At 40.1% G+C, this 26,892-nt stretch overlaps 2 protein-coding genes across 5 annotated transcripts; one reads left to right on the top strand and one right to left on the bottom strand.

The window, feature by feature from the left end:
- Window positions 1-864: 864 nt before the first annotated feature.
- On the bottom strand, window positions 865-2,139 carry LOC112223989 (cholesterol 25-hydroxylase-like protein). The gene has a single exon (XM_024387282.2). The coding sequence runs from the start codon at window positions 2,074-2,076 to the stop codon at window positions 1,318-1,320; it is 759 nt and encodes a 252-aa protein (XP_024243050.1). The 5' UTR covers window positions 2,077-2,139; the 3' UTR covers window positions 865-1,317.
- An 8,012-nt stretch (window positions 2,140-10,151) lies between these two features.
- Window positions 10,152-26,341, top strand: LOC112224272 (interferon-induced protein with tetratricopeptide repeats 5). 4 transcript variants are annotated; one of them, XM_024387736.2, is made up of 3 exons: window positions 10,152-10,256; window positions 19,982-21,050; window positions 25,246-26,341. In XM_024387736.2, the coding sequence occupies exons 1-3, from the start codon at window positions 10,252-10,254 to the stop codon at window positions 25,621-25,623; spliced, it is 1,452 nt and encodes a 483-aa protein (XP_024243504.1). In that variant the 5' UTR covers window positions 10,152-10,251; the 3' UTR covers window positions 25,624-26,341. The 4 variants fall into 4 exon arrangements, with proteins under 4 accessions (XP_024243504.1, XP_024243503.1, XP_024243502.1 ...); XM_024387735.2 differs by lacking the exon at window positions 19,982-21,050 and adding an exon at window positions 22,199-22,300 and having other exon boundaries at window positions 10,237-10,256; window positions 24,183-26,159; XM_024387734.2 differs by lacking the exons at window positions 10,152-10,256; window positions 19,982-21,050 and adding an exon at window positions 21,983-22,300 and having other exon boundaries at window positions 24,183-26,159.
- Window positions 26,342-26,892: the final 551 nt, after the last annotated feature.

The raw sequence follows: 26,892 nt of genomic DNA, 5'->3' as shown, positions 1-26,892 counted from the left end.
TATTTCATTTGGAAGTGTGGATGGGGGGCAAGGTTGATTACTGCACTTTTATAAATAGTGGACTTCATTCTGTACTTCCCCTCGCGGGGATCCTGTCACCAGTGGGTTTTGACACAACTTTCACATGATTACAGTAGTAATGGAAAGGGCCTAATTAACATGAATACTGTTGTCCATATATCGTAAGTAAGAAAGAAAACAGTTTGTTAGAAACTGATAAAATTAGTACAGGCTACTGTAGAAAACTTTTGTTCATGTTCAGGTCACATGGTCCAGAAAAAAACGAATGGATCTTGGAATGAGCATCGACCTCTTTTGTTCACAAGGTCATGAATAACAAAATGAGAGCCGCACACTCTAGGAGCTCAGATGCAAAAATGTAATACCAACGTTTCGACAGCCAAGTATTACATTTTTGCATCTGAGCTCCTAGAGTGTGCGGCTCTCTTTTATTTTCAAGTTTTCTACTCCGCTAGCCAGCACCGCTAGCCAGCACCGCTAGCCAGACCGCTAGCCAGCACCGCTAGCCAGACCGCTAGCCAGCACCGCTAGCCAGCACCGCTAGCCAGCACCTCGTCTTAATAGGTGTGCGTTTCTTTTTCTTCTACATGATTAACAAAATAACACATAGCTTCAGTCACCAGACAAAGGGAATTTGGCGCACGGTGGCACACTCATGGGTTTCAAATGACTGCATACGAATGATGTTTACGTATGTATGCGTCATAGGAAACCATCATGGTTGTGCAGCATGCAGCGTTGCTGTTTCTGAAAACAGCCATTGCTATAAATCAACAACATCGTATAAACAAATAGGCTTACGTGCGGAAGAATGTAGATGGATGAAAGCGAGCCACACAAATATTTAGGTCACAAGTTTTATTACATCTTGTTTTGTAACTAAAATGTTGAGGGTTACCTCTTGTTAATACTGCATACAGCTTATAACAGCTGAACATTTTGTTCTGTGATGCTCACCCAGTAGCACTGAGAAGTCAACACAATCATTCACAATAGTTTTCAGTCATTCAACCCCAGTCAAAATCATTCTGATAGTTCAGTAAACTAGCATCACAGCTCTGAATCTTTAGAGATAACTTTCATATACAACTGTCATAGAAAATCTGCAGTCAGGCTATGCCATAATTAATAACACGTTTAATTAAATAAAAAACTTAAATACAGCTTTATCTTTACTATGCTAAATAACATCAGCATATCATACAATGTATCACAAAGTGATGCTCTCTGCATCCCATCCTTTTAACATAAAAGATATTCAAGATGTCCAATTTGCACTTTCTTCTGTGCAGAAATTCAGTCTGAATGCTTGTGCAATGTCCCAAAAACCCTGTCCCAGTGTGTGAAGTACGGAGCATAGTTGGACTTGAACTTCAGATGGTGCAGGTCGTGGTGCGGAGCTCCACCGTAGAGCCCAAAGGGCACCAGTCTATGCGTGGACCAGGGCAGGTCATAGCCAGAGTGGTCCTCCACAGAAAGCCAGATATTCAGAACATAGAAGAGCATCTCTGTCAGGGGGTGGCAGCCCAGCAGCAGAGGGTTGACCCCAGCGAAGAATCCCAGAGACAGGGTTTCCCAGGCCCCAGAGTACTCCGTGGTCAGGGCGAAGGTGGATGTGTGCTTGTGGTGCACCTTGTGGAACGTCCGGTAGAGCCAGGGCACCTTATGGTGCAACAGATGCCAGATGAAGTATTGGAAGTCGAACAGCAGGAGGCAGGCGACCACGTCCCAGATGAGACGCAGCGTTCCGGGGGCCTCGGGCATGAAGGTGGCTGGTCTCCAGAACCAGTGCAGCACAGTGAGAGGGAAGAGGAACACTACATGGTTGTAGAGGGAGTGAGCCAGGCAGCTCCACATCATGGTCCAGGAGACGTGGCTCTTCTGCTGGATCTTAAAGGTCCTGATCCAGGCCAGTCTGGGGGAGAGGAGGTCCAGCACCACGAAGGGCAGGCAGAAGGTGAGGTAGACACTGAGGGAGAAAAGCACAGGGAAGAAAGGTGATCTGAGCCACACATGATGTCCCAGGATGAAGTCCCATAGGCTCTGTAGAAGCATTGTGTTCAGTCTTGTTGTGTGTGAGCTTGACAGGCGTGTTTAAACAACCTCCTGCAAAAGCTCTCCCCTTTTATGAGTTCTTGTGTAAAGTATCCGCCCACAGATGTCCTTATATAGACTTACTAAACTTCCGGGGGACTTCTCAGAGTGTCTTCAGAATGTATTCATACCCCTTGACTTATTCCACACTCAGCTCAGTTATCTGATTCAGAGTATGATTGTTCTGTGTGCCATTATTGAAAATCTCTATACAATCATTAAATAAATACATTCAGATATTAGTGTTATTCTAAGCTAAGGGAAATCAACGTTTCCCTGTATTGCATAATGTTATCAAAGAGAAGAGGAGGACAAGGAGGAGGGGTGGTTTGAACATTTTTATTTTGCCAGGAGCAAACAACGTGGTGAGAGCTGATGGAGGTCTGACCCACTGACAGTCAGAGAGACTTCACCACTGTTATAACAGAGCTGTGACCCTCTGATGACTCAACCTGTGTAGCAGAATTCCTGTGAGAGCTGAGAACTTGGCATCGTGACAATGCAAACAGCAGATGGTGCTGTTGATTGCTTTCCGTTTCTGTTCTACTAATTGTCCTTCTATTCACATTCCAATGTGTGATGAAATGAACTTTCCATTCACCAGTTCTAGGGAGGTGTTCCTGAACATTATTATGTCAGTGCCAGAGATCAAACAGAAAAGGAAACCTGTCATTCCTGATGTTGAGTGGTCGATTGCCTTGGTATTTAGAGTGTAATAGCTGGATAGCTGGATAATAGACCATGACTCAAATAGGCTCTGTCAAGCCCTACTCATGATAAATATCTGTTAACAAAACCCCAGTAATTACAGTATTTTCTATGCACAATGAGGATGTCAATAGCACTTTCTGTAAACTGGATGTGGCAACTAACTAGGGGTTAGTTGGGATTAAAGTTCATCCTCATCTCCACTTTAAATTCAATCCATCTATCCTATGAATCACAGGGAGAGAGTGGGAGTGAGGCAAGTGGTGACTCTCCCTTTCTGAGATAAGATAAGGTAAGTTAAGTTCCACTTGTCTTTACTGGTTCTTTGGTGTCAGCTACAAATAGAGATCCTTCCATTCCCGGAAAATCCAAGGTGTACTTTCCAAGATTACCCCACACACAATGGTTACATTCCGAAATCTCAATTCTGATCATATCTGTGGCAGTGCCGACTGGACCTACGGGTTTACTTTGGCTCCCCCTGTCACACAATCTGCCTTAGTGAACCACTTTATATTTGTATTTTTTTATTTTTTTATTTCACCTTTATTTAACCAGGTAGGCAAGTTGAGAACAAGTTCTCATTTACAATTGCGACCTGGCCAAGATAAAGCAAAGCAGTTCGACACGTACAACAACACAGAGTTACACATGGAGTAAATCAAATATACAGTCAATAATACAGTAGAAAAATGAGTCTATATAACATGTGAGCAAATAAGGTGAGATAAAGGGAGGTAAAGGCAAAAAAAGGCCATGGTGGCGAAGTAAATACAATATAGCAAGTAATAAATAAAAAATAATAAAAAATAAACACTGGAATGATAGATTTGCAGTGGAAGAATATGCAAAGTAGAGATAGAATGAATGGGGGGTGCAAAGTAGCAAAATAAATAAATAAATAAATACAGTAGGGGGAGAGGTAGTTGTTTGGGCTAAATTATAGATGGGCTATGTACAGGTGCAGTAATATGTGAGATGCTCTGACAGCTGGTGCTTAAAGCTAGTGAGGGGGATACGTGTTTCCAGTTTCAGAGATTTTTGCAGTTCGTTCCAGTCATTGGCAGCAGAGAACTGGAAGGCGAGGCAGCCAAAGTAAGAATTGGTTTTGGGGGTGACCAGAGAGATATACCTGCTGGAGCGCGTGCTACAGGTGGGTGCTGCTATGGTGACCAGCGAGGTGAGATAAGGGGGGACTTTACCTAGCAGGATCTTGTAGATGACCTGGAGCCAGTGGGTTTGGCGACGAGTATGAAGCGAGGGCCAGCCAACGAGCGCGTACAGGACGCAGTGGTGGGTAGTATATGGGGCTTTGGTGACAAAACGGATGGCAATGTGATAGACTGCATCCAATTTATTGAGTAGGGTATTGGAGGCTATTTTGTAAATGACGTCGCCGAAGTCGAGGATCGGTAGGATGGTCAGTTTTACAAGGGTATGTTTGGCAGCATGAGTGAAGGCTTTGTTGCAAAATAGGAAGCCAATTCTAGATGTAACTTTCGATTGGAGATGTTTGATGTGAGTCTGGAAGGAGAGTTTACAGTCTAACCAGACACCTAGGTATTTGTAGTTGTCCACATATTCTAAGACAGAACCGTCCAGAGTAGTGATGTTGGACGGGCGGGCAGGTGCAGGCAGCGATCGGTTGAAGAGCATGCATTTAGTTTTACTTGTATTTAAGAGCAATTGGAGGCCACGGAAGGAGAGTTGTATGGCATTGAAGATTGTCTGGAGGGTTGTTAACACAGAGTCCAAAGAAGGGCCAGAAGTATACAGAATGGTGTCGTCTGCGTAGAGGTGGATCAGAGACTCACCAGGAGCAAGAGCGACATCATTGATGTATACAGAGAAGAGAGTCGGTCCAAGAATTGAACCCTGTGGCACCCCCATAAAGACTGCCAGAGGCCCGGACAACAGGCCCTCCAATTTGACACACTGAACTCCATCAGCGAAATAGTTGGTGAACCAGGCGAGGCAATCATTTGAGAAACCAAGGCTATCAAGTCTGCCGATGAGGATGTGGTGATTGACAGAGTCGAAAGCCTTGGCCAGGTCAATGAATACGGCTGCACAGTATTGTTTCTTATCGATGGCGGTTAAGATATCGTTTAGGACCTTGAGCGTGGCTGAGGTGCACACATGGCCAGCTCTGAAACCAGATTGCATAGTGGAGAACGTGTGGTGGGATTCGAAATGGTCGGTAATCTGTTTGTTGACTTGGCTTTCGAAGACCTTAGAAAGGCAGGGTATGATAGATATAGGTCTGTAGCAGTTTGGGTCAAGAGTGTCCCCCCCTTTGAAGAGGGGGATGACCGCAGCTGCTTTCCAATCTTTGGGAATCTCAGACGACACAAAAGAGAGGTTGAACAGGCTAGTAATAGGGGTTGCAATCATTTCGGCAGATAACTTTAGAAAGAAAGGGTCCAGATTGTCTAGCCCGTCTGATTTGTAGGGGTCCAGATTTTGCAGCTCTTTCAGAACATCAGCTGACTGGATTTGTGAGAAGGAGAAATGGGGAAGGCTTGGACGAGTTGCTGTGGGGGGTGCAGTGCTGTTGACCGGGGTAGGGGTAGCCAGGTGGAAAGCATGGCCAGCCGTAGAAAAATGCTAATCGAAATGTTCAATTATAGTGGATTTATCGGTAGTGATAGTGTTTCCTATCCTCAGTGCAGTGGGCAGCTGGGAGGAGGTGTTATTACAGTGTCTCAAAACGTTTTTGAGTTTGTGTTGCAGGAAGCAAATTTCTGCTTGAAAAAGCTTGATCGTGTTACACAGATGTTGATCTATACACAGAAAATTGGCCAGACAATGCTTCTACAGAGCCTATGCGACTTGATACTGGAATATCATACGTGACTCAGATCACATTCTCAGATTGACGTAGTCACCTGCCTCCTTCGACTTTCGATACTTAATTTGACATCTGCTGCAGCACAAGGTGCCCTGGCTGTACAGGACAGATGTACAGAGTTCATGTAACACCTGAATCAACACTAGAAATTTTACACTGAAAAATCAACACATTTCCCATTGCTGCAGGATTATTTTCCTGCTGTAGAAAACTGCCTCAAATTAAGATACTACATCTATGCTACTTAGTTAACAGGGAACAATAAGAAATGTAAATATTTTGGCATTGTTCTCCTTTTAAGATATATTTCTTGAAGAAATAAAATACATTACATTACAGACATTAACAAGGGTAGTGAATACATGTAGGGTAGTAGGCTATGGCTCCGGTGACAGTGACATTGTAGTGCTGATGATAAAATACTCAGAAAAAGGGAAAGAATAGAGTAGCCAAATGTTTTATTTGCGTGTGAAAACCTATTGGCAAATAGGCATATAGCCAACTGGCTGATTCATTTGCCTACTATATACACTACCGGTCAGAAGTTTTAGAACACCTACTCATTCAAGGGTTTTTCTTTATTTTTACTATTTCCTACATTGTAGAATAATAGTAAAGACATCAAAACAATGAAATAACAAATATGGAATCATGTAGTAACCAAAAAATGTGTTAAACAAATCTGCAGCAGAGGTAACTCTGGGTCTTCCATTCTTGTGGCGGTCCTCGTGAGAGACAGTTTCATAATAGTGCTTGATGGTTTTTGCGACTGCACTTGAACAAACTTTAAAAGTTCTTGAAATGTCCCGCATTGACTGACCTTCACGTCTTACAGAAATTATGGACTGTGGTTTCTCTTTCCTTATTTGTTCTTGCTATAATATGGATTTGGTCTTTTACCAAATTGGGTTGTCTTCTGTCTACCCCCATACCATGTCACAACACAACTGATTGGCTCAAACGCATTAAGGAAATAAATTCCACAAATGAACTTTTAGGAAGGCACACCTGTTAATTGAAATGCATTCCAGGTGACTACCTCGTAAAGCTGGTTGAGAGAATGCCAAGAGTGTGCAAAGCTGTCATCAAGGCAAAGGATGGCTATTTGAAGAATATCAAATATAAAATCTATTTTGATTTGTTTAACACTTTTTTGGTTACTACATGATTCCATATGTGTTATTTCATCGTTTTGATGTCATCACCATTATTCTACAATGTAGAAAATAGTTACAATTAAAGAAAAAGCCTTGAATGAGTTGGTGTTCTAAAACTTTGGACCTGTAGTGCACATATTGTATGTAGGCCTAATGCAACTTCCCTATGAATTCTTCAAAACCATGAATAAAATAAATATTGCCTCAGATTGAAAATTGAAAGTGAGAGATCAGGAATCTGTATCTTTAGCATTGTAGTTTCATAAGTAGAATGCTGCTGTGTTGTCTGCTCTATTTTGACTGGACACTGGCCACGGATGAAACCCAAACATCTTTTGCCCCTCTAGCTCCTAGTGCAGAGCGCCATCAAGTGGTTAAAACAAGTAATGATAAAGATGAATACCGATAGTTCGTAAACGCGACCCGGTAAATTGTTGGAGAAATCCATCAGTCAATCAAATGTATTGATAAAGCCCTTCTTACATAAGCTGATGTCACAAAGTGCTGTGCAGAAACCCAGCCTAAAACCCCAAACAGCAAGCAATGCAGGTGTAGAAGCCGGATGTATGGTATGCTTGAGATACTATTAATATGATGGTGCATACACGTTATCTAAATTTCGATTCAGTTGTTGATAGTAAGCTACTGTTTTTTTATTCACGTACAAAAAATACTTTGTTACATGATAAATAGCTATTTGGCAGAATAGAAACTCATGGCAGTCATGTATCAGTTTCGTTTTCGTCTCTGCAAAATCTAAATGATATGCCAGGAAGTGGCTAGTTCAAGTTTCAAGTTTCTGTGCCAATTATTTCTATATATATACTACATTACTTCCAGGGGGCGCTGTTTTGAAGCTTCCATCTTGGCTTGTAAAAAATGTTTAGGAAGCTATATAAATGCATTTATTGTCTACATTCATTTTTTCCATAAATGTATTATATTACAGACACTTTAATGCATACTTTGAAATTATATTATGTGAGCTAACATTAAAATATGTTTTTTTAATGTTAGCTCACATAATATAATTTCAAAGTATGCATTAAAGTGTCTGTAATATAAACATATATAAATATTTTATATAAACATTTTCCTTAAAGTACATTTTTTGAGATAACTAATGTACTGTTACCATTACAACAACAAAAATACTTAAAAACAGGTAATTTTGTCCTTGAAACATTGAATTGAAATACTGTAAAATTCCATTCATTTCTAAGGAGGACTGCTCCTACCAGGGAGTGCCAATACGGCCAACCCGGTGGCTGCAAAGCCTCTCAATGGTCAATACATAGAAAAATCACAAATCCAGGGTTTATATACATGATTGGTTTGCACTAGTCTCAGATTTGTATTACCTCAATACTGTGGTCATATATCTTATCTGCCATCGGAAATAAAACGAGGTAAGAATTTTACACCAATTGTAAAATAATTTAATTACACGCACATAATCTATCTCTCTGAACTACTTCATATCACAATAACAAATAATGCTGTTGTGTTGAAGATGAGGATGATTATGACTGTTAACAACGATAACAATGTTGGGCTAGTAATAATATAATAACTTATAATAATTAGTATTTTTTCTATTTCCTCACAGAGGTCAAAGCAGATATGGAAGTCAAGCTGAAAGCACTTGAACGTCACTTTACATGGGGAATAAAAAAGGCTGACATTAAGAATAAAAGCGAAGGTGGAGGTCTGTATCCGTCACTTCTCCAGAGCCGTGGAGTTGAAGCCCTCTAACGACCACGCCAGGGTGAACCTGGCTGAGGCCTACGGGAACAACTACAAGCTGGAAGAGGCGATGAAGATATTCACTGTCCTTTTAGAGGACAAGTCCCTCAGTGACTCAGACAAGCAGCTCTGCTATGCCGGCTTTGGTATAGCAAGAAGAGAGACGGAGATGGCGCTGTGACATAGTTTTAAAAAAACGCCTACCAGATTTGGATTGAGAGTTGGGACAGGAGGCAGGCTGGGAAGAGGCCCCTCTCAGCGGATCACAGAGGTGGCAGGGATAACAAGAGAGTTGGCGAGCCCTCTGAGATTTTGTCGTTCCACAAACAGGAAAGGTAGTCTGAGGACACAGGCGACCTGACAGATTCTTTAGGCAAAGGAATGAAACTCAAATGTATTGCCTAACTACAACACAATGCATGGCTTACATGGCTCACACTGCTGCATGCATTTGAGCATTTGAATGTTTTTAATGGTGAAGTGAAAAGTAAAGTTCAAGTTGGGAGTTGTCAAGGATTTCCTCCTCTTCTTCCGAAGAGGAGAGGCGAAAAGGATCAGAGGACCAATATGCGGCGTGGTAAGTGTCCATGGTTCTTTTAATACGTAAACGTACACATGAACAACTGATTACAAAAACAAGAAACGTGTGAAAGCCTAAACAGCCCTATCTGGTGCAAAACACAGAGACAGGAACAAACACACAGTGAAACCCAGGCTACCTAAGTATGATTCTCAATCAGAGACAACTAATGACACCTGCCTCTGATTGAGAACCATACTAGGCCGAAACATAGAAATACCCAAATTATAGAAAAACAAACATAGACTGCCCACCCAACTCACGCCCTGACCATACTAAATAAATACAAAACAAAGGAAATAAAGGTCAGAACGTGACAGGAGTACGCATCTCTGGCTGCACTCGTCGTTTTATTTTGTGCAAAAGTTGCAAAGAAAATTTGAGTTCAAATGTATTACTTTTGGGAAAAATATATGTTTCTATGTCTTAAGATGTCAGGTAGTGTCACAAAGTTCAGTTGTCTGAGTAAAATTGCACCATGTGGCTGCATGATACATCTTGCAATAAAACAACTAGGCCTATAAAAAAAACACTTGTAAGTGTTATTATAATTTCTAAAGTTGATTATTCGTCATGTAAATAAGCATTGTTCAGAAACAATGAGTGATTATAGAGTCACTAGTGTTGAAAAAACTATTTGAATATTTACTTGCTGGAAAATTATATTTCTACAAGCATCTCCTCTCTACCCCTTATATGACCTTCTCCTTTCCCCCTTTTATATAGTACACAGCGCCAGGACATGGTCAAACATTGCAGCACAGGAATTCTCTTCATGCAGGTTTGAATAAGGGTGTTGATGGCACTGCTTTTCTATTCAAAGTATTAAAAGTTTGTCACATGATGATCACAAGTCAGTAGACCATATACCAACATCTTCTGTAGGCTACAGTGCAAAATGTTAATAATTTACGTATTTGCACCTGTCAGAATGTAAACCGTGGCAATACAGCTCCGCATCAGTTTCGGTTTCCTTTCATTTATTTGTAAACTGCAGAAGGCCTATATATAGCCATGGAGTGAGTACGTGTTGGCTGTGTAGCCTATTCCGCGTACCCGGACACTACAAAAAACAACTCGCTGTATTCAACAAGATGAGGTAAGAATTTTACTCCGAATAGTAGACAGGATCTCTATGTGGGATATAAATATATGTTACATTGTTATTGTCAATTAATTGTCAATTTATCAATTAATTGAAGGCACAATTTGGCATCACCTGTTATATTTCTTCTTGAAATCATGATTTATTTAGCGTATACTACAATTTGTGTAATTTCGTATTGCTAATAAATACCTGTCCTGAATTTGACAAGTTTATTTTTGGATGCAATATTCAGACATTCACAGAAGTAATGACATCACAACACAATCATCCAAACCGGAAAATGTAGTTTACAGTAGTCCTAGCGCTAATTTATGAAATATTGATTTAACACAATAGCTAATATTTAGATCACTCTCGGCTGACAAAAAAACACAATGTGAATTAGCTAATAGCAATTACGATTTAGAAGTTAATCATATCACGGGTGAGCTCAACATTGATCGAAATAATTGAGTAAAACACTTTTTAGAAATAAAAAAATAATCCGATGATGGGTAGTTTGTGCGCGCCGCCTTGTTTGTTTTTTCGCGTCGACCAAAGATAATACGAAGAGACAAGATGAGTTTGGTCTGTTTGCAGTATGCACGTTGAAGGGGCTGTGTCGTCTACCCTATGGATAATATCATGCTTTCAAATGCTGTTGAAGATGACGAATTCCCCTCTTTACCGGTTACTCTTTGTTTTTAGAATATTGGTTCCGAAATAAGATCCTATTGGTGAGCCAACTGGTAAATGCAGAGGGTCAGTTATAAGGAATTCTTATCACTTTACAAGGTCCCTGTAACACTTAAAGATTTTGCAATTGTTTTAGATGCCATTCCCTCAGGTGTTGCTCTATTATTCAGGAATGTGTCCCTCAGAGCCTACCTTCTATTGACCCTGTTGACTCATCAGTAGGAAGGATTTGTTTCTCTTTTGGTCCATTCAACAACAGAGCGATACGAACCTTGTTTCAGCAGGATGTTGTATCTATACTAGAGGTCGACTGATTATGATTTTTCAACGCCAATACCAATTATTGGAGGACCAAAAAAAGCAGATACCGATTAATCGGCCGATTTTAAATGTTTATTTATTTATTTGTAATAATGACAATTACAACAATACTGAATTAACACTTATTTTAACTTAATATAACACATCAATAAAATCAATTTAGCCTCAAATAAATAATGAAACATGTTCAATTTTGTTTAAATAATGCGAAAACAAAGTGTTGGAGAAGAAAGTAAAAGTGCAATATGTGCCATGTAAAAAAGCTAACGTTTAAGTTCCTTGCTCAGAACATGAGAACATATGAAAGCTAGTGGTTCCTTTTAACATGAGTCTTCAATATTCCCAGGTAAGAAGTTTTAGGTTGTAGTTATTATAGGAATTATCTGACTATTTCTCTCTATACCATTTGGATTTCATATACCTTTGACTATTGGATGTTCTTATAGGCACTTTAGTATTGCCAGTGTAACAGTATAGCTTCCGTCCCACACCTCGCTCCTACCTGGGCTCGAACCAGGAACACATCGACAACAGCCACCCTCGAAGCATCGTTACCCATCGCTCCACAAAAGCCCTGGCCCTTGCAGAGCAAGGGAAACAACTACTCCCAAGTCTCAGAGCGAGTGACATCACCGATTGAAGCGCTATTAGCGCGCACTCCGCTATCTAGCTAGCCATTTCACATCGGTTACACCAGCCTAATCTCGGGAGTTGACAGGCTTGAAGTCATAAACAGCTCAATCCTTGAAGTATTGCGAAGAGCTGCTGGCAAACGCATGGAAGTGCTGTTTGAATGAATCCTTACGAGCCTGCTGCTGCCTACCGTCGCTGAGTCAGACTGCTCTATCAAATATCAAATCATAAACGTAATTATAACATAATAACACACAGAAATACAAGCCATTGGTCATTAATATGGTCGAATCCGGAAACTATAATTTTCGAAAACAAAACGGTTATTCTTTCAGTGAAATACGGAACCGTTCCGTATTTGATCTAACGGGTGGCATCCCTAAGTCTAAATATTGCTGTTACATTGTACAAACTTCAATGTTATGTCATAATTATGTACAATTCTGGTAAATTAATTACGGTCTTTGTTAGGAATAAATGGACTTTACACAGTTCACAACGAGCCAGGCGGCCCAAATTGCTGCATATACCCTGACTGCTTGCACGGAACGCAAGAGAAGTGACACAATTTCCCTAATTATAAGAAATTCATGTTAGCAGGGAATATTAACTAAATATTCAGGTTTTAAAATATATACTTGTGTATTGATTTTAAAGAAAGGCTGTTTATGTTTATAAGAAAGATGTTTATGGTTAGGTTTGGTGCAACGACAGTGCTAAATCATCACCCGTTTGGCGAAGTAGGCTGTGATTCAATGAGAAATTAACAGGCACCGCATCGATTATATGCAACGCAGGACACGCTAAACTAGTAATATCATCAACCATGTGTAGTTAACTAGTGATTATGTGAAGATGTATTGTTTTTTATACGTTTAATGCTAGCTAGCAACTTACCGTGGCTTCTTGCTGCCCTCAAATAACATGTAGTCAGCCTGCCACGCAGGCTCCTCGTGGAATGCAATGTAAGGCAGGTGGTTAGAGCGTTGGACTAGTAACCGGAAGGTTGCAAAAACGAATCCCCGAGCTGACAAGGTAAAAATCTGTCGTTCTGCCCCTGAACAAGGCAGTTAACCCACAGTTCCTAGGCCGCCATTGAAAGTAAGAATGTGTTCTTAACTGACTTGCCTAGTTAAATAAAGTATATAGACCAAATCGGTGTCCAAAAATACCGATTTCCGATTGTTATGAAAACTTGAAATCAGCCCTAATTAATCGGCCATTCCGATTAATCGGTCGACCTCTAATCTATATCTTATGTCATGCATTATTGGAATGGATTTATTGATAATATCTGTTTGAAAAAAGTTTGGATGTTGCCACACACTTACCTACTTGTTAAAAAAATTAAGGAAGTTCCCTTTGAAATTATTCATAAATATTATCCTGCCAACCACTGTATGAAGAAGTTTAAGGAAAACATCAACTCAAATGGTTCCTTTTGTAATGACCACCCAGAAACAGTGTTACCCAGAAACAGTGTTGCATCTTTTTTGGCATTGTATTCATGTAAGAAAACTGGCAAGACATCAATAGATTTATAATTGAACACTTTTATGAAGGTTTAACACTATTGTGGAGAGATGTACTGCTTGGATTCTTTACCTATGATAGGAATAAGCTGAAACATTTTTATGTAATTAATTTCATTATTCTTTTGGCCAAATTTCATATTCACAAATGTAAATTTACAAACAAAAGAACACATTTTCTTACCCTACAAAAATAAATTGAACTGTATTTTAAGACAATTAAATACTCTACTAACAAAAAAGCTGTTAGAATTATAAGTGTATGTACGTCCCTTAAGGTCCTTGTGTAATGTGATTTTGTACCCCCTGGCTCAATTGTCCATTGTTTATCATTTATATATACTTGTACTTTCTGTATTGATTTGTAGTTAATAAAATAAAATAAATAATAATAATAATGTTAAACAAAAAACAGATGTTTACGTGACACCCAGAATGCATTGTATAATGTGAACGAAACATGGCGCCACACACAGCTGGCAAATAGCTTTGCATTAGCTCATTATAATCAGTACAACCTTCAAAAAAGTATTTTACACACATCATAGATGTCAATTACAATATATGCAATAATCGGAATGCATTATTTGTTACTAGTACTTGAAAACGTGACTAAGACTGTAAATACATTATGCTCCATCCATACATACTTCATGCTACAGTAGAAACGACAACACTATATACAGAGGCTGTCAAGGCTGAAAAATTGCTAAATAACTTTGGCTGAGCTGGAACACTAGCTCGAGCCCAGAGCAAATGACAGGTATCGAATGTTCGCCGAGCCCCTTCGGACTGGAGTGACGCTTAAAATTCAATTTTACCCCTACAATCTGTTCTTAGGACGCAACTGAAAAATAACAACTTGTGTAGAAAGTAAACATCCGCACCTGAATAGTGCCAAGTGTGCTTATGTCTGCATAACGAGGAAGTAGGGGAAAAATTACAACTTTTTATTATTTCTGGTCTAGCAGAGTACGCTGCCCAACCTTATGTAATTAGAAAGAGGTTATCCACCTAGGTAAAGTTGGTTTTATATTCCAGTTTTGATTTGATATAAATAGCTCAAATCTATATAATGCCATTTAAAACGGTATAAATCAATAACTAAATCACCGTTTGTCACAGAAACATCAAACTAGGTATGATTTATTCTATAAATGTCTAGCATACTTTTACAACCATTGTTTTGAGGAAAAATGCCAGTTTTGATTTGATATAAATACATAAAATCTATATAATGCCATTTAAAGTGGCATGAATCAATAACTAATTTACCGTTTGTCACAAACATCAAACTAGGTATGGTTTATTCTATAAATGTCTAGTATACTTTTACAACCTTTGTTTTGAATAAAAATTCCAGTTTTGATTTGATAGGAATACATAACATCTCAAATATTGCATTTAAAGATGAAGAAATCAATAACTAATTCAGTGATCAATAACTTTTTCAGTGAAAAAGTGAAAATATGCATTTATTTGCAAAAACTTTAAAGAAATGTTAATTTCAAGTGAAATGTGTTCTATAGGAAGTTAGACCATGTTTACATAAAGTTGTACTCTTTGCATTTTTAGTCCAACAGTTCCACATTTTAAAGTAGTTACAAGGCACAACAGTCATTTATTTATATGTCTCTAATTTAACAGGAAAGAGGCCCCTTCTAATCATTTTCTATTTTGGCTTTGTTGAAGTCCTTCTTTGTCATCCCCAGACAAGCTGAATAGTACCATCTCCTGAGATAATAGACTAAAATGTTCAACACTTACAGCCAAATGTTTAATACCCCGGGTATTCCCAGAACACATTCTGGAAAGTCTATAGATTGAGTGGTCACTTTATTAGGTACAACCCCCTTTGCATCTGGAACAGCGTGAATTCAGAACTGTTGATGAAACTGGGAAAGGAGATAAGACTGTTCAAGTTTTTAAGTCCAGTTGGAGTTAATTACAGTCAGTTCACGTTTTGGAACTTTTCTGAGTTACAGAAGACCATCACAGACTGCTGTCATTTTGCACATTCTAAAGTTCAAACAAACAGTAACAGAATACCTGAATAATACTACTCTGCATGCTTTAGTGTCTAGCAAGCCAAGACCATGGGGCTTGGTGTATGTACTGTAGGAGTAATTTATTTTCATGAATAGGATGGTGAACCTAATAAAGTAGCAACTGAGTGTAGATATCACAAATAACTCCTTTTGAGCTGTGTTTGTCTGTTATACGTTTCATCAATGGGTATAATGGTAAATCTGATCCCCAAGGTCCTCATAGGCTCACTTAGATATATGAAGTTGGAGATAAAGAAAAAAATATGAAACTAGGACTTTAACACACTGGCAGAATTCTTTCATCCACGTCCATTCACGTAAAATATGTATTTTAAAGTATAAATACCCTTCTAAGTCTTTCTGGATGTTTTAAAAGGTTTGCAAATAGTTATTTCTGCAAGGAATGTGAATTGAAAGGGATATGGTAATACTTATGTAGGTGATGTAATTTCTCCACTGGTATAATGGGTATAATGTGTGGTAGTTGCACACCTCCCTGCTGAATTATGTATAGCTGATTTGGGCCAGTTGATCTTTTTTTTCATGATCTTTTGTGAAGAAAAAAAAATTCACGTAGGTTTTGTGCTAGCAGTTTAAGAGAGAAAGAGAGCAAATAGCAAAGGGACAGCCTGGTTGAAGTCCTAGTTTTTAATGGTATAATATGTATGTATTAGCATGGGTATTGAAAGATACCAGATGGTGGATAACAAAAAAAAGCACTAATAAAAGAAGTGGACGGTACATGTTTTGTTTATATATATATATACACTGCTCAAAAAAAAAGGGAACACTTAAACAACACAATGTAACTCCAAGTCAATCACACTTCTGTGAAATCAAACTGTCCACTTAGGAAGCAACACTGATTGACAATACATTTCACATGCTGTTGTGCAAATGGAATAGACAACAGGTGGAAATTATAGGCAATTAGCAAGACACCCCCAATAAAGGAGTGGTTCTGCAGGTGGTGACCACAGACCACTTCTCAGTTCCTATGCTTTCTGGCTGATGTTTTGGTCACTTTTGAATGCTGGTGGTGCTTTCACTCTAGTGGTAGCATTAGACGGAGTCTACAACCCACACAAGTGGCTCAGGTAGTGCAGCTCATCCAGGATGGGACATCAATGCGAGCTGTGGCAAGAAGGTTTGCTGTGTCTGTCAGCATAGTGTCCAGATCATGGAGGCGCTACCAGGAGACAGGCCAGTGAATCAGGAGACATGGAGGAGGCCGTAGGAGGGCATCAACCCAGCAGCAGGACCGCTACCTCCGCCTTTGTGCAAGGAGGAGCAGGAGGAGCACTGCCAGAGCCCTGCAAAATGACCTCCAGCAGGCCACAAATGTGCATGTGTCTGCTCAAACGGTCAGAAACAGACTCCATGAGGGTGGTATGAGATTCCGACGTCCACATGTGGGGGTTGTGCTTACAGCCCAACACCGTGCAGGATGTTTGGCATTTGCCAGAGAACACCAAGATTGGCAAATTCGCCACTGGCACCCTGTGCTCTTCACAGATGAAAGCAGGTTCACACTGAGCACATGTGACAGACGTGACAGAGTCTGGAGACGCCATGGAAAACGTTCTGCTGCCTGCAACATTCACCAGCATGACCGGTTTGGCGGTGGGTCAGTCATGGTGTGGGGTGGCATTTCTTTGGGGGGCCGCACAGCCCTCCATGTGCTCACCAGAGGTAGCCTGACTGCCATTAGTTACCGAGATGAGATCCTCAGACCCCTTGTGAGAGCATATGCTGGTGCGGTTGGCCCTGGGTTCTGCCTAATGCAAGACAATGCTAGACCTCATGTGGCTGGAGTGTGTCAACAGTTCCTGCAAGAGGAAGGCATTGATGCTATGGACTGGCCCGCCCGTTCCCCAGACCTGAATCCAATTGAGCACATCTGGGACATCATGTCTCGCTCCATCCACCAACGCCCCGTTGCACCACAGACTGTCCAGGAGTTGGCGGATGCTTTAGTCCAGGTCTGGGAGGAGATCCCTCAGGAGACCATCCGCCACCTCATCAGGAGCATGCCCAGGTGTTGTAGGGAGGTCATACAGGCACGTGGAGGCCACATACACCACTGAGCCTCATTTTGACTTGTTTTAAGGACATTACATCAAAGTTGGATCAGCCTATAGTGTGGTTTTCCACTTTAATTTTGAGTGTGACTCCAAATCCAGACCTCCATGGGTTGATAAATTGGATTTCCATTGATAATTTTTGTGTGGTTTTGTTGTCAGCACATTCAACTATGTAAAGAAAAAAGTATTTCATAAGAATATTTCATTCATTCAGATCTAGGATGTGTTATTTTAGTGTTCCCTTTATTTTTTTGAGCAGTGTATATACACACACATATACAGTATATACATACACTACCGTTCAAAAGTTTGGGGTCACTTAGAAATGTCCTTGTTTTTTAAATTTAAGCAAAAAATTTTGTCCATTAAAATAACATCAAATTGCTCAGAAATACAGTGTAGACATTGTTAATGTTGTAAATGACTATTGCAGCTGGAAACGGCTGATTTTTATTGGAATATCTACATAGGCATACAGAGGCCCATTATCAGCAACCATCACTCCTGTGCCCCAATGGCACGTTGTGTTAGCTAATCCAAGTTTATCATTTTAAAAGGCTAATTGATCATTAGAAAACCCTTTTGCAATTATGTTAGCACAGCTGAAAACTGTTGTGCTGATTAAAGCAGCAATACAACTATCCTTCTTTAGACTAGCTGAGTATCTGAAGCATCAGCATTTGTGGGTTCAATTACAGGCTCACATAGTAGCCTTCTTTTCTCAGAACAAGAATAGACTGATGAGGTTCAGAAGAATGTTTTGTTTCTGGTCATTTTGAGCCTGTAACAATCTCTACACTGTACACTACACTGGCTCATTCTGTGGAATGTCCATGTTGATCCTCTTGGTTGTCTTGGTCCTCTAGATCCATCCACTGGTCTTCTTCGTTAGTCAGGCCTGACCACTTCATCCCATAGTTGTTTCTTGTAATCTAATTTAATATGACTGAAGATGCAGAATTTTCTGTCAGGCCCCTTCTAATAGACTCGTTAGAACTTTAAACACACACCCTCAAATCAAAATCAAATCAAATCAAATCAAATCAGCATCCTCATATCTAGTTTGATGATTGTGACAAACAGTGAATTAGTTATTGATTTTTAAATGGATTTTGACGAATGTCTGTTGAATGACTGATGAATGTCTGAATATGTGAATATAAAACCAACTTTACCTCGGTAGATTATCCTGATTAAAATGGTGTCCAACTTGAAAAAAATCAAAAATATACATATTGCAAGATATTTGGCGAAATATACCAGCATGCCTCTCCATAGGAAAACAATGGGGGGAGCTCAGCGTTCCAAGGGCAAAAGCTATTTCGGGGCTAGCGTTTGATGACAATGGAGTACGCTACCCAGTTGAGTCAATTGCATCTGAATAATCTAAAAGGGCTAAACAAATGTTGGAGTTTATGTGACGGCCCTTCATAAATCCTGTTTGAGTCTCATTTCTAATGGTATCTAATTCCTTTCTTTAATCTATTGGCATAATCCAGAGCAATCCATTTGTAATCAATATTTAATAAAGTAGTTGGTCTCCAATTGTCAATGAGAGAAGGGTCTTTATCGGGCTTCGCAATCAGTGAAATAAGGTCCTGTTTCATAGTGGAGACCATTTCATCATTTTCAATGCAATGTTGAAACATTAAAAATAGGGTCTTCTAGTAACTCTAAGTACTGCCTATAGAATTCAACTGACAGGCCATCAGGGAATGTCTGCATACTTGATCTGCGGAAACATTGGTGTAGTGCGTGGGCACTCCTCGAATGGAGAAGTTTGTCCGGTTCATTAAAGCCTCAAACATGAATTGCCCGAAATGCTGAAATGGGCTACTTCTATGTGAATTAATGAGGAGGTGGTACACACCTCAATTCAAACAGTTAGAAAATACAACTTGTTAGAAAATAATTTGAAATTGACAAGCCTATAGATAATTAGCAGGCAGCCCGTGTTAACCGTCCTGTTGTGTAACAATCACATTTTGGAAAAGTGAGTGCATTCTGATATCACGTGCAGAAAACAACTCACGCTGGGGCGACTGTTAGAGATATTTGGAACTCACCTGTGAAAAGGTTTTAAAGATGACAATTGACAGGCGGGCTACACGTGAAAAAGGATTCATATTAAAAAAATACCAAGAAGAAAATAGGACATACTTTGTACTCACACACAGCAACTTTGATAGTGCTAGTGCAATATTAATGCTCGGGCAGTAAAGGGAGCTAGGCATTCGTGTACGTGTGTGAAAGGATAGAATAGGCAGATAGTGCCGGTCAGGGGTGTTGATCAACTAGACGACCTTGGGTACAATTGTGATTATGTGACCCTCAGCTTTATGGTCCGACACCTTGGGAGGCAGAAGTGACAACGGTAGTTAAAATGCTGGGTGTTAATTATGGTATTTTTGCCTTTCTCACAGTGCCTCGGTCAAAGCAGATATGGAAGTTAAGCTGAAAGCACTTGAGTGTCACTTCACATGGGGCATAAGGAAAGGTGACATTAAGGACCTGGACAGCATCCCTGAAAAACTCCTGGATCGCATCATGAGGTTTACCACGCCGAAATACCATGCCACATATTTCAACTTACTAGCGTTCCTAAGCCACCTGGAGGAAAATAATGTTAGTGCTCTTGAGTATCTCCACAAGGCTGAGAGTGCATTGAAGGACAGACAGGATGATACAGAGTTACTGGTGACCTATGCTAACTTTGCATGGGTTCACTATCACTCAGGAAACCTTGATGATGTGGATGCCTACATTGGAAAGCTGGAAATCATCAGTAAGGGAATTCCAAGTGCCTTAAATATTCAAGGCAGCTTACCTTCCGTACATGGTGAGAAAGGTTGGAGTCTTATCAGGTTTGGGGGATTATTTTACAAGACGGTAAAAGCAAGCTTCCAGATAGCTCTTGAGGGGGAACCAGACAATGCTTCTTTCAATATGGGCTATGCCCTGGTCCTGTACAGGTTGGAGGGCATGGTCAAGAATAAGAGAGTGAGTTCAGTGATGACTGCAGCTACCAACCAGCTAAGGAAGGCCTTATCCTTGGAGCCTGATAACTCTGAACTTATGGTCCTCCTAGCTCTGAAACTTCAAAAAAATCAAGAAAACAAAGTGGAGTCCTTGAAACTCACCAAAGAGGCCCTCAGGCTGTCTCCTGACGTGCCTCATGTACTACGTTATGTAGCCAAATATTTCAGATATGAGGGCTCCATCAATGAGTGCATACAGGTTTTGGGGAAAGCTCTGGAACTGTCTCCAAACTCCCACTTCCTCCATCACCAAATTGGCCTGTGTCACAAACAGCAGCTCATCCAGATGTTCGAGCAGAAGAGGGAAGGGGGAGTGGTGAAAGTGGGCCAGATAAAAGCAAAAGTGTTGGTCTGTATCCGTCACTTCGCCAGAGCCGTAGATCTGAAGCCCTCCAACATCCTCGCCAGGGTGAACCTGGCTGAGGCCTACGGGAACAACTACCAGCTGGAAGAGGCGATGAAGATATTCACTGTCCTTTTAGAGGACAAGTCCCTGAGTGACTCAGACAAGCAGCTCCTCTACACCGGCTTCGGCACGTTTCTTTACTACAGGAAGAGAGACGGGGATGGCGCTGTGACAGAGTTCAAAAATGCCTACCAGATTCCAATTGAGAGTTGGTACAGGAAGCAGGCTGGGAAGAGGTTGAAGCAGATCGCAGAGAGGTGGCGGGCTAACAAAAAGAGAGTTGGCGAGGCCTCTGACATTTTGTCGTTCCTCAAACAGGAGAGGTAGTCTGAGGACACAGACATCCAGACAGATTCTTTCGGCAAAGGAATGAAATTCAAATGATATACGTAGCTGTAACACAATGCATGGCTTATATTGAAACACTGCTCAAATCAAACTTTATTTGTCACATTGCGCCGATTACAACAAGTGTAGACTTAACCGTGAAATGCTTACTTACAAGCCCTTAACCAACAGTGCATGTTTTTAATGGTGAAGTTCAAGTTGGGAGTACGCATCTCTGGCTGTACGCTTATTTTTATTTTATTTAAAAGTTGCAAAGAAAATTTCAGTTCAAATGTATTACTTTTGGAAAACATATCGTAAAGATGTGTCATGTAGTGTCACAAAGCTCCGTTTTTTTGTACAATTGTACCATATGGCTGCATGATAAATCTTGCAATAAAAAAAATACTTTGAAGTGTTATTCTAATTTCCAAATTTGGTTATTCATCATGTAAATAAGCATTGTTCAGAAACAATGAGTGAATGTAGCCTCACTAGAGTTGAAAAAACAATTTGAATATATACTCGCTGGAAAATTATATTTCTACAAGCATCTCCTCTCTACCCCTTATATGACCTTCTCCTTTCCCCCTTTATATAGTACACAGCGCCAGTACATGGTCAAACATTGCAGCACAGGAATTCTCTTCATGCAGGTTTGAATAAGGGTGTTGATGGCACTGATTTTCTATTCACGGTTTGAAAACTTTTGTCACGTGATGATCGCAGGTCAGTAGACTATATACCACGGTCTTTGTTAGGCTACAGTGCAAAATGTTAATAAATGACCTGTTGTCACTTGTCAGAATGGAAACCTTGGCAATACAGCTAAGCATCAGTTTCGGTTTCCTGTCTTTTGCGAATTGCAGAAGGCCTATATATAGCCAGGGAGTGAGTACGTGTTGGCTGTGTAGCCTATTCCGCGTACCCGGACACTACAAAAAACAACTCGCTGTATTCAACAAGATGAGGTAAGAATTTTACTCCGAATATTAGACAGGATCTATTGGTGCGATATAAATAAATATGACATTTTTATTGTATTTCATCAATGAATTAAAGGCATACTTTGGCATCACCTCTGATATTTCTCTTTGAAATCATGATTTATTTAGCGTATACTACCATTTGTGCAATTTCGTATTGCTAATAACACCTATAATTTGTATAATCGATTTGACAATAACACAGTAATAATCCGTGTGGTGTGCTGTATGCTTCTTCAGTTCAATTCACATTTTATTTATCCAGAGGGACAATTATTTCTGGAAATTAAAGGTGACAGTTGACAGGTGGACTACACATGAAAAATGATTAATATAATTACCACAACATATAGGAAAAAAACATTAAGAAGAAAATAGGACATTTGTGTAAGTGTGTGAAAGGATAGAGAGGAGGCAGTGTTACTTCAATTTCTGTTCGTTATTCACCATGAAAATACGCATTGTTCAAACACAACGAGTGATTGTAGTCATTAGTGTTGAAAAAACAATTTGAATATTTACTCGCTGGAAAAATATATTTCTACAAGCATCTCCTCTCTACCCCTTATATGACCTTCTCCTTTCCCCCTTTATATAGTACACAGCGCCAGTACATGGTCAATCATTGCAGCACAGGAATTCTCTTCGTGGAGGCATTCTTACTGAATAAATTGTTGATAGCACCTCTTTTCTATTCACGGTTTAGAAACTTTTGTAACATGATGATCGCAGGTCAGTAAGCTATATACCACAAGCTTTTGTATGCTACAGTGCTAAAGGTTCATAAATGGCGTATAGCCGGAATGGAGACTGGCAATACAGCTACTCATCAGTTTCGCTTTCCTGTCCTTTCCGCACTTATAACCCCAGGCTCGTTACAATATGTAACATTTTTATTGTATTTCATCAATGAGTTGAAGGCACACTTTGGCATCACCTGTGATATTTGTCTTTGAATTCATGGTTGCCAGGGAGTGAGTACGTTTCGACTGTGTAGGCTACGTCCGCGTACTTGTGCAATACAAAAAAATAACTCGCTGTATTCAACAAGATGAGGTACGAATTTCACTGCGAAAATTAGACAGGATCTCATGTTGCGATATAAATATGTTGTAATGAAACTTCAGAGAGTAGGTCTCGAACCCTCGACCTTCTAGCCCGAAGTCCAGCGCGCTATCTACTGTACCGCAAAAGCATGCTCAAGCAGCAGGGGCAATTTCCGCACTTATAAACCCAGGCTCGTTACAATATGTAACATTTTTATTGTATTTCATCAATGAGTTGAAGGCACACTTTGGCATCACCTGTGATATTTGTCTTTGAATTCATGGTTTATTTAGCGTATACTACCATTAGTGTCATTTCGTATTGTTAATAATAACTATGATTTGTATCATCGACTTGACATAACACAGTAATAATCCGTGTGGTGTGCTGCTTCAGTTCAATTCACATTTTATTTATCCAGAGGGACAATTATTTCTGGAAATGAAAGGTGACAGTTGACAGGTGGACTACGCATGAAAAAGGATTCATATAATTACCACAACATATAGGAAAAAAAACATTAAGAAGAAAATAGGTCGTACTGTATACTCACACAAAGCAACTTCGATAGTGCTAGTGCAATATTAATGTTTGAGCAGTAAAGGGAGCTAGGCATTCGTGTGAGTGTGTGAAAGGATAGAATAGGCAGATAGTGTAGGTCAGGTCTCAAGGGAGAGGGTGTTGATCAACCTGACGACCTTGGGTACAATTGTGATTATGTGACCCTCAGCTTTATGGTCCGACACCTTGGGAGGCAGAAGTGACAACAACCGTTAAAATGCTGTGTGCTAATTATGGTATTTTTGCCTTTTTCTCACAGTGCCTCGGTCAAAGCAGATATGGAAGTCAAGCTGAAAGCACTTGAGTGTCACTTCACATGGGGCATAAGGAAGGCTAACATTAAGGACCTGGACAACATCCCTGAAAAACTCCTGGATCGCATCATGAAGTTCTGCCCTTCAAAATACCATGTCACGTATTTCAACTTACTAGCGTTCCTGAGCAACCTGAAGGAAAATAATGTTAGTGCTCTTGAGTATCTCCACAAGGCTGAGAGTGCATTGAAGGACAGACAGGATGATACAGAGTTACTGGTGACCTATGCTAACTATGCATGGGTTCACTATCACTCAGGGAACATGGATGATGTGGATGCCTACCTTGAGAAGCTGGAAAACATCAATAAGGGTATTCCAAGGGCCTCAAAGATTCAAGGCAGCTTACCTTCAGTACATGGTGAGAAAGGTTGGAGCCTTATCAGGCTTGGGGCATTCTTTTATAAAACGGTAAAAGAGAGCTTTCAGAAAGCTCTACAGGGGGAGCCAAACAATGCTTCTTTCAATGTGGGCTATGCCATGGTCCTGTACAGGTTGGAGGGCATGGTTAGGGATAACAAAGTGAGGTCAGAGGAAAGTGAAGCTACCACTCAGCTAAGGAAAGCCTTGTCATTGGAGCCCGATAACTCGGAGGTTATGGTCCTCCTAGCCCTGAAGCTTCAGAACAAAAATAAACAAGAGTCCATGAAACTCATCACAGAAGCCCTCAGACTGTCTCCTGATGTGCCTCACGTCATGCGTTACGTGGCAAAGTTTTTCAGATACGAGGGCTCCGTCAATGAGTCCCTACACATTTTGGGGAAAGCTCTGGAGCTGTCTCCAAACTCCCACTTCCTCCATCACCAAATTGGCCTGTGTCACAAACAACAGCTCAGTCAGATGTTCGAGCAGAAGAGGAAAGGGGGACGAGTCAATGGGGGCCAGATAAAAGCAAAGGTGGAGGTCTGCATCCGTCACTTCTCCAGAGCTGTGGAGCTGAAGCCCTCCAACATTCACGCCAGGGTGAACCTGGCTGAGGCCTACGGGAACAACTACCAGCTGGAAGAGGCGTTGAAGATCTTCATCAACCTGGTGAAAGATGAATCCCTCAATGACTTTGACAAACAGCACTGCTACACCAGCTTCGGCCTGTTTCTGTTCCATAAGAAGAAAGATGAGGGCAGGGCTGTGACACAATTCAAAAATGCCTACCAGATTCAGATTCAGAGTTGGGACAGGAAGGAGGCTGGGAAGAAGCTTAAGCAGATAGCAGAGAGGTGCCAGACTAACAAGAGGAGAGTTGGCGAGGCCTCTGAGATTTTGGCGTTCCTCGCCACTGTAGACAAAGAGGAGACTAAGGCTGAAGAGCCAAGGGGAGTCAATGTGGACTCTCCAGACACAGATGACCTTACAGATGCCCTAGGCAAAGGAATGAAACTCAAATGATATATTTTATTGTAACACAACGCATGGCTTACATAAGAATACTGCTACGTGCATTTGAATGGTTTTAATCGGGGAGTAACATTTACTTCAAGTTGCATGTATGCTTCTTAAGTTTGATTTTGTGTAAAAAAATTGCAAAGAAAATTTGAGTAAGATTCTATTACTTTTGTAAGATTTTTTTAAAATGTCTTTGGATGTGTCCCCTATAGTGTAGATGATTAGATATCTTCATTGACTGTTAAACTGTTGCTTAAACTGACAGTAACATTCTGAAGAGTGTCGTGGAAGATTCAGAATTTGTTGGTAACATATGTAATTTGATTTGGAGGATTGGTTTATGGTTCTGGGGTTTGGGAAAGGAGACAAAGCTGAATGATGAATTATGTCTATGCTGTCTGACTATGTGTGATCTTTGCTATAAAGGATCCCATTTTGCCATTGTGTGGGGACTCTCAACTTTTCATTAGAGATACTGAACTGTTGAAAGTCAAAATGCTATAGAGCTTATATAATTAAAAATGGACGTTGATAACTAACTCTGACTTGTGTGTGTGGTTTGCTCCCATGATTTGGTAAATAGAGGAAATTTCCACGACAAGAGGTAATAAAACACAGTACCAAAGTCTTGATTATCTTTTGTTCTTGTTAAATTGCTATGTTTTTTTCTACTTAGTTCCTAAAGCCAACATTGCTTAATAAAGGGGAACCACGTCAGATATACACGTTTCCTGTTGTTCCCTCTAAGAATCTCCATGCTTGCACTTTGATTGAAGTTTGGAGGGACTCACTCGAAGTTTGACAGACAGTGAGTCTACCTACCACTTACATTACAGGGACCAATAAGAAATAAATTCCATAACAAAATTAAAAGTCATTTTATTTCAGATATTTAAGGTCCAATACAGCTGGGATTTTTTTCTTCTCAATAACAAATAATTTCTCGGTAACATTTAAGTCCCTTACTGTGATTGTTTTCAATTAAAATGGTCAAAAATAAACAAAAATTGCTTCATAGCAAAGAGCAATTTCTCAAGAAAGAATTTTGATAGGACTGTCTTGGAGTGGTTTGAGTGGGGAGGGGAAACTGAAAATGATCTGTTATTGGCAGAGAGGTTTAGAACTTTCTTATTGGTCTATTAACTAATTTACTGCATGGTGATGTCACCAGAGAAGGCCAAAACTCCCACCAAATTTCAGGCAGTCTTTCCAAACAGCTCTTACACTAATTTTCACAATTTCACAGTACTATTCCAACCTCATAGTTTGGAA

The sequence above is a fragment of the Oncorhynchus tshawytscha genome, linkage group LG25, assembly GCF_018296145.1.
Source record: "Oncorhynchus tshawytscha isolate Ot180627B linkage group LG25, Otsh_v2.0, whole genome shotgun sequence".
Classification (NCBI taxonomy): Eukaryota; Metazoa; Chordata; class Actinopteri; order Salmoniformes; family Salmonidae; genus Oncorhynchus; species Oncorhynchus tshawytscha.
This window is presented reverse-complemented; position numbering and strand designations above follow the sequence as displayed.